This window comes from Lathyrus oleraceus, chromosome 7 (genome assembly GCF_024323335.1).
Source record: "Lathyrus oleraceus cultivar Zhongwan6 chromosome 7, CAAS_Psat_ZW6_1.0, whole genome shotgun sequence".
Lineage (NCBI taxonomy): Eukaryota > Viridiplantae > Streptophyta > Magnoliopsida > Fabales > Fabaceae > Lathyrus > Lathyrus oleraceus.
This window is the reverse complement of record NC_066585.1, coordinates 512,054,306-512,063,366: the sequence shown is the minus strand read 5'-3', so window position 1 is coordinate 512,063,366 and position 9,061 is coordinate 512,054,306. Positions and strand designations below refer to the sequence as shown.

General features: G+C 31.3%; 1 protein-coding gene across 1 annotated transcript; it reads left to right on the top strand.

Annotated features, from left to right (window-relative positions):
* The first annotated feature begins 5,624 nt into the window (after positions 1–5,624).
* LOC127101071 (non-specific lipid-transfer protein 1) lies at positions 5,625–6,354 on the top strand. The gene is made up of 2 exons (NM_001427003.1): positions 5,625–6,016; positions 6,127–6,354. Exons 1-2 carry the CDS (start codon positions 5,667–5,669, stop codon positions 6,137–6,139), a joined length of 363 nt encoding a protein of 120 aa, NP_001413932.1. The 5' UTR covers positions 5,625–5,666; the 3' UTR covers positions 6,140–6,354.
* The last annotated feature ends 2,707 nt before the right edge of the window (positions 6,355–9,061 follow it).

Here is a 9,061-nt window from a genome sequence, read left to right as displayed (position 1 = left end):
GGAAAGGTCTCACTACGTACAACACGAATCCATAATTGATTAAGCCTAATTCCTCATAACTTAAGAGAATCGATAGCAAACATGTTTGTGCACAAAACTTCAAATCATCATAACTCTCTCATTTCTCAACCAAATTTAGTGGTTCAAATTGCAGAATTCTCTACTAAACAAGATCTATCCAAAGCATCAAACAATTTCAAGAATCATTGAAGTCGAAATCTGACCTTAATTTGAGAACAATTGCGAATTTGCGTGTTTCAGGCTTCCAAAAGCAAAAACAGATGTTCTATGATGCTAGTAGAAGTGAATGGATGCAAGGCTTTGGCTCAATAACGCACGATCTTGATGAAATCTCCACTTGCCATTGTTGCACCTCACTTTAACAGTCCACAATTTGGCTTGGAAATGATGAATCCTTGCTTCAATTAGCTTCAATAATGCATATAGATGATGAATGGATGAAGAACAATGCAATGTTTATGCAAATTTTTGGAAAAAAAGTGAGAGAGAAAGATGAAGAATTTTGGTAATTTTCAGATCTAGATCTGAATTCTGTTATGATTATGGTGAAAACAGTTACAATTATCCTTTTATATGTGATGTTAATCATGATTCTAATCCTAATTAGTGCTAATGAAATGGATTAGTGAAAATGCATTTTCATGCTAAATGGCAATTTGGTCAATTCACCCACACAAGTGCAATGCAATGTAACAGTGGAATTTCTTTGTTGCAGCAAATTTCAAATGGCATTTGTGAGCTAGTGCAAAAGGAATCATGTGAAAACAAGGCTTATTTCTCAAAATGCATTTTTTCCCTCCATTTTTCAAAATTGGTCCACTTGAAAAATGGACTTTTTATGTGATGAGTTTTCATGACATGTAATGCTTGTTTTGGATAGAGGACATCAAAAGAATTTTGCTCAAAGAAACCTCACTCCAATTGGCCTTGTGAATCAAAAGTTATGCCACTTTGAAATTCAACTTTTTTGGACAATGATCAATCCATAACTTGCCAACCACACATGAGAAATTCATGTTCTTGGACTTTTTGGAAAGGTGAGAGCAAGATCCACAACTTTCATGTTGAACAAATTTTCATTTGAAACATTTTTGGACACGTAATTTTGAGGAGAAAAACTTTCCATTTTTGGCAATTTTCAATTACAAGTCACTTTCTATTTTTGGAAAGTTTTCATCTGACTTTATTTTCTTCATTCTTGATCTTTGAAATGTCAAATGAAACTTGTTTAGACATGAATGAAGTGTCTCTAACCCTCTCCCTCCTCCAAATCCATCAATTCAGGCACAGTTGACCACAGTTGACTTTTTCTGGCTGATAGATGAATTTCAGCTTGACTGATCAAATTGAGCCTCAAACTCCGGATGAAATGGCTCAATGATGAAACCCTAGCTTCCATAAGCTCAATATAACCATATGATGATCCCCATATCCACTGAAAACCCCATCTCCTTGCCAAGCCCTGATTGGCACAATACAACTGATTAGGATTGACCAGTGGTCAAAACCCTAATCTCAAGGAATTTGATCAAGCATAAGGAATCCCTTAGTGATGATAAAACCATGATGATGATGATGTATCATTTCAACCAAGATAAAGTTCAACCCTCCTTGACAACCATGAAACCCTAATTTGAATCACACATCCTCAGATGATTAATGATCAGTCCATGAAACCCTAGCTTGCATCTCTTAACCTCTCTATCTTCTGATCAAGACTTAGGAGGATGACTTGCTCCATGTAACCACATGATATGCAAATATGCAATGTTTAATGACCTAAAAATGGAATGCAATATGCTCAAGCTAGTCCCAAGAGAGGAGGGCAAATTTTGAGGTGTTACACTTAGACACATAAATGTTATCATCCAACAATTTCAAGAGTTGTTGCATTTCAGTTCTATTCCGGAATATTGTACACTTCCTTGATATTTGAAATATTTTCTGGTCTTTTACGTTTCAAAGTTGCAAGTATATTTTTTTGTTGAAGCAAATTCAATGTCCTGTCTGCAACATAATCCTTGTTTTCCGGAATGACGCGATACGCAATTATTTGGTCGGCTAAATTTTCACACAAGTCATGGTTATGTAAACCACATATGACATTAAATTTCCATTTATTGTTTTCCAACATATAACCACGCAACTTAAAGGAACACTCTCATTTTCTTGAACCGGTGTCATCTCGTTTAAAATTTTGGAGATGAGGTCTAGATTTCTCACTTATTTCGCACGTCATTGTAACATTGTTTCCCAGAGCTACAATCCATGGCTTTTTATTAAAAAAATAATTGATTTAAAACATGTCCTAATGGATTATCTTAAGCAAAAAAAAGGAAACTTTGAATTTCGACATTACTTAATCAATTACAAACCTTCTTAATCAATTAGGAGTCATTACACATTGTTTTAATCGATTAGAACAAAACTTAATTAGATTAACAAATATATTTTATCTTCCTAATTGATCAAACATACTTCTTAATCATTTAAGAACTTTCTCGATTGGTTTTAATAAGTTTTATAAAATATATGACATTGTTAAATACCTTTAAGAACTTTCCAATTGGTGTAGCTTCTCTCACCATATAATTCATGCACGTGTCATGTTTTTTTTCTTTTAAAAATATACAATTTATTTCGTTAGTTTTCGTCAAAAACCAAAAGGTAAATAAATTCAGGGGACATGCTTTGAATCCTAGCAGCTTCAGTTTATGTTTTTATTTCATTAAATATGGCGTGTTCTTGATTATTTTATTTACAATCTAAAAAAAGTCATTATCACCTGGTTTTGTTTTTCAACCAAGGTGATTTTTTTTCTCATATATATATATATATATATATATATATATATATATATATATATATATATATATATATATATATATATATATATATATATATATATATATATATATATATATATATATATATATATATATATATATATATATATATATATATATATCTTATAGCATTTAGTTTTGCTTGCCTAAAAATAACATAGACAAAACCCTAATGAAGAGCCCTAAATATATATCATCCTCAATATGAAGATGATATGTGTTTAGGGCTCTTATTTGATACTTATCAGAATGAAAGACTCAAATCATTTATTTCACTTCTTCTTCATAGATCTGGTATATATTTAGGGCTCTTGTTTGATACCTGAAGTGGGTTTTCCATGCTCAATGGGGTCCTGAAGCGGTTTTCCTCTCATGGTACATTGTTGAAATTTCCTTAATGCTAATTTCTGACTTGTAGATAAAATTGTTCCTTCATAATGGTAATTCTAACGCGATGTTCATGCAAGTTTTGAAATCGAAATTATTATTGAAATGATGTTGTGGTGTATAGTGAATTGATCAATGGTCAGAAAGCAATGTTTATTTATACATTGAAGGTGTGAAAATGGAATAAAACCATGTGATTGGAAATGATTAGCAAATACTTTTGGAGTCAACTCAACACAAATTTGTTGCAGTATGCTTTCAAAGTAAACCTAGCTTTATTTAGGTCTTTTGAAGGTTATAACGTGGCTTGGTTCACAAATTTTTTTTAAAAGGATTATAAGGCTCAAAATTTTAATTTTAACCCTCCCTAATTCTCCTTTTGCTTATCTTCCTTCCTAAGTTCAATTAACTCAACGGGTGCATTCAGCTTTCAAGAGAATTTTGAGGTTGTGAAGATATGATGGCTCTAAGCACTGACTAGATTTCTTGAGATGACAATCACCCTTTTTTGTTTGATGTTGTCGTAGTCATTTTTTTATTTTTTATTTTTAATGAATTTGATGACCTCTTATTTATATTTTTATTTTATTTTTATTTTTTCGTCGGAAAGGTCGTGATTGCCATGTTAATAGTCCGAGAGAAAAGGTTATTGTGAGCTTTGTCTTTTCACTACTTCTTCGACACTATATAATATGTGCGAGGAAGAGGGTGATGGTTGAACCTATCATTATATGAAATGATTCTCTTAGAATTTGAATGCATAGTCGAATTAATTGAAAGAAGAAAAAACTATCATGCCCCTGGTTAAGATCAGGATTTTTGTTAGAGAAAGAACACCAACTTCCAGGCTCGAAGGGGTTGACTAGGGATTAAATCTCCTTACTTATTTTTTTGGGAAGTGAAATAGTGTATTACATCATCAACTAGGTCTTACTAACAAAAGGATACTTCAGCGACCTCGGTTATTTTGCTTACAATCATCATCCATCCAACATTCGCTAACACAAAAATTCTCTTAAAGCAAAGGACTAAATTCAAAATATACATGATCAATTCATTAATAGTATCATTCAAAAGCAACAAGTTAAAGACAAATAGCACTTAGTAAGCAAGGAAAAATGATAATGATAATATGGCCTAATGATCATCAGCTTCAAGGATGAGTTGTCCTGTCTGATTTATCCTTTAGTCGGCCTTTTATCCATTTCAAGATTGTGGTCGATAGGTTTGCTGAGGATGAGACATTGCTTCAGATTTCATTGACATCATATGAGTCTTCTTCCTTTGGTTCGCCTCACCTTGGTTTCTTGACTTCTACTGCATTTGGAAGAATGTCATTGATTCTTCCTGTCTTTTGTTTTGTTTTTGGAGCAAGCTCGCATGTTGTAGTCTTTTTGCCTTTTTTTAAAAATCCCTAACTTTTGTCTGGATCACTCTTTTGAGTTTCTTTCGATCCACCATGATGCTCATTTTTGCCTAAGTCGCTCTTTCGAGTTTTCGACTTATCATACTTTTTTTTGTCAGGTATTATTTTTTTACTGCATCAACAATTTTTCTTAGTACTTCTTATCCATGTTCTAAATCGTCCATAATTTTCCGAGAACTACTCGGATTTGATACAAGTATCTGGAAATCAATTCGTGGGTTATGAACAAAAGGTGAGAGAAGTTTTTTTTTTTTTTTTTTCTTTTGTTGCGAAAAACATATGCAGCTGATGAAGAAAGCAGATACATCAAATTATATTTTTTTAAAATGCTCTTTATAATAGAATGGTTCTATATTTTTTCTACCCCACCCGTCACAAAGATTAGCTTTAAGATTTTTAGAATGTACCTAGAGTAAGACAAATTTTATTTGGATATTCACTATTATAAATATGAATTCAATAATAATAATTTATAATAATTTTATTTTACAAACATAACCGTCATTATGTGATATTAAGGTAATGATATTTAAATAAAATGGTAAGGGTGATCATCTTTATATAATTTTTAAAATTATTCTAAATTTTAAAATAATAGTATTAATATATGAATCCTATTTCAACAAATCTAATAAGATAAAGCAAGAAAGGTTAAAAAAGGAAGTTAAAAATCAAAGTATTAAAAAGTTTTAAAAAATGAGAAACTAAAGAAGAGAAAGATGGATAGTGGAGAATTGATATACGGCTACTACAGTCATTATCATCAAAGTATTAAATAAAAACATACGATAACAAGACAAGTGTCCAATACTTCATTAATTGAACTCACAACTACCACCCAATTTTGATGCACATTCACCAAAAATTCATCACTCTATTCATCTTCACACCTTATCTTATTTTCTATATAAACCCCCTCCCACAAAGACATTACACACACCATTCAAACAAACCAAGAAAAAGAATTGAAAAGTTAGAAAACAAAAATGGCAAGAAGCATGAAGTTAGCATGTGTTGCTTTGGTGATCTGCATGGTGGTTATTGCGCCTATGGCAGAAGCTGCTTTGTCTTGTGGAACTGTATCCGCTGATATGGCTCCATGCGTTACTTATCTTCAAGCTCCTAATAATGCCAGTCCTCCACCGCCATGCTGTGCAGGAGTGAAGAAGCTTCTTGCTGCCGCCACCACCACGCCGGATCGTCAGGCTGCCTGTAACTGCTTGAAATCAGCTGCCGGTTCTATTCCTAAATTGAATACTAACAATGCTGCTGCTCTCCCTGGCAAATGCGGTGTTAGCATCCCTTACAAGATCAGTACCTCCACCAACTGTAACACGTATGTCTTATTATAACTTTCGCTCTTATTTCTCTGTTGGTTTATTTTGTAGCATCTGAAAATATGAAATTAATTACTAACTGTTTTTTTTTATTTGTTTATATTCACAGTGTTAGGTTTTGAAGATGGTGGTGTGGTTTCAGGGTTATCATATGGAAACTTGTCACTAGTATATGAGAGTTTAAATATTAAGAATAAAAATCTTAGTGAGAGTGATATAGGATCATCTTACATGTGGTCCTATCCTCTTGTACTAGATCTATACTGTATTCACTGTTTCTCACTATGTTGTTGAATCAATCTATATAATGACATATTTTAATTTGAGTTTCTGATTTTAAATTTCCCAATATATACCACGTTAATGTATAAAAGAAAAAAAAGAATATTTATCACGGTATCACTTAAAAAATAATAATTAATAAACATGTTTTATTTTTTTCTGTAAATAAACAAAAAGATTAGAAGTATTAAGTACACTCTATTAATCACTTCCTCCTAGAAACTGAAAAAAAAAATATTATTATCAATTTTATATATATTTATGAATTAATTTAATATAGAATAAAAAAAATGTTTTTAAAAAATTTAGATCTAAAATACAAAATTGTTGAATTCATCGTCATAACCACTTCATTAAATCACATGAAAGTCAAAGTGTTACATAGTAATCAACAATAGAAAGTTGAGAATTTTTAAAAACATCAATTAAAAATAAAAAAGTATTATAAATTGAACAAAGTCAAAGTGTTACATAGTAATCAACAATAGAAAGTTGAGAATTTTTAAAAACATTTTCAATTAAAAATAAAAAAATATTATAAATTGAACAAATTAGTTAATTTTTCATCGTCAAAATCTCATTCAAAATCTCATCAGTGGTGTTCACAATCAGATAATGATAAGTGACATCTAACTCGCTCAATTTTTAATAGACAATATAATTATTAGTATACTCTCAATTAAATTATCTTTTATTAATAATACTAAGTAATTAATGTAGGGATATTTTTAGAATAAAGACATTAAATACATTTAAATTTGTTGACATTTACTTATATTTAAAACAAAAAAATTAGAACACTTTTGTTTATAAATAAGGCTGAAGAGAGTACTAACCAAACATCGAGAACATAGTTCTCACTTCACTGTCGTTTTGAAGTTCATGTTTATGAAATGAACACACCCATTATTGATATATTGTTGATACAATGATCCATTTGGTTTGTTTGGGGTTTGTCGATGTTGTTGATTGTGAGACGTCGACTCTCAATTGTTGAACATGTGATTCCACACACAAGAGAGTGGTGAATTGTGGGGTTTGAAAAACATTGGTTTAAAATAAAATTATTTTCTAAATTAACGTTTAAAAATATTTTCGAATAAACGTTTGGATATGCAGCGTAAAATCAGGGTAAAGAAAATATGCAGAAAGTAAAAAAATTAAGGGAAGAGAGATGAAACTAAAGATTCATAGAGGTCCGGTCTAAATGAAGTGACCTATTAATTTCTTCAAGAATTGATCTTGAGAGTATCCAATAATGCTTTAGAGCTTTTAGAAGGTTAAACCCATGAACTCCCTTATACAAGGAAAATGAAGTTTTAGGTTTACTTACAACCTATCAGCGAATAGTGAAATGAAGTGGTTCGTCTTCACGCCAAACAGCGAATAGAGCTTTGAGCGGTTAGTCTCTAAGTCAAACAAAGATTTTGTACAAATTTATCTCAAATCAAGATGGAGTTTTATAATGGTCATACTCCAACCCGAACTAAAGTTTTATACCACGCTTGCCACAAACCAAACCTAGATTTTATATTGGGCTGATCTCGAACCGACTAAGTTTTTATATCGGGCTGAACTCAAGAACTTATAGAAGATTTATCACGAGTTATCTTCACGAACCCAGAATGAGAGTTTTTCCTCAAGTGGCGAAACTCACAAACTAAGCGGAGACTAACACAAATCCCCCAAATAGAGCTTTTAACAGGTTTAGCTCAAACCTACACAATTTCTTCCTAAGGAAATAAGGAGGAAAAATAATTCTTGATGAATTTACAACAATACCCCTTCCATAACAAATTCCTTACTAAACAAACACCAGAACATTTATCAAAGTGTTGTGGCTAAAAATATGTGAGAGAATGAAAAATATTTTAGAGAGAGAGGAAGATGATATATTTCATATTTTATGGATGAAAATAAATGAAGGGGAAGGCCTCTAATTATAGGAAAAAGTATGGTTCAAAATAGGAAACGGTCCATGGGAAAAATTAACTCAGTTAATCGATTAGGTCCTAAGTATAATTAATTTGGTACCAAAAATAATCGATTGCTTAAGCCTAAATCCGAAGGTTTTAGAGTCGTTATCACAGACACATACACACACGCACACACGCACTCACTCACACACGTCTGTGTGAACGCACACACGTGCACACCCACACGCCGCGCGCGCGCACGCATGGACACACAGTGTCCTCAAACCTTATTTCTTTTGTTAAAATCTCTTTAAATTAATTAGGTCAAACGCTTAATTATTTGGAAACTTGTTTAATTCGTTTGGAACATATTATAAATCTTCTAATTGATTAAGACATCCTTCTAAACGATTAAAATCAAAGTGTAGTGCCTCCTAATTAATTAAGGAGGTTAATAGTTGATTAAGTGGCGTAGAATTTCATTTTTTTCTATTTTGGCCTGATTTATCGATTAATGTGTAAATTTAATCGATTAACTCGTTAAAATGGCCCATGAATTGTTTTCTTTTTTTATCCAAAAAACATTCATATCTAAAGAAGGTTTCTCGTCATTTAAAAACACATTATTTTTATGAATATAAACTCTTTTATGATTTATGTCTCTCATTCTTTTATAAATTTGATTTTTCGTTAAAATTTAATTAGCATCATGTTAGGCTTATTTTTATAATTATATAATTAATTCTTGTTATATATCTTTCTAGGATGCACATTATGATATACTTTTCTAAATTGAATATAGTTACAAGTATGGTTAGATTTGACAAACATAATCATTTTGATTTT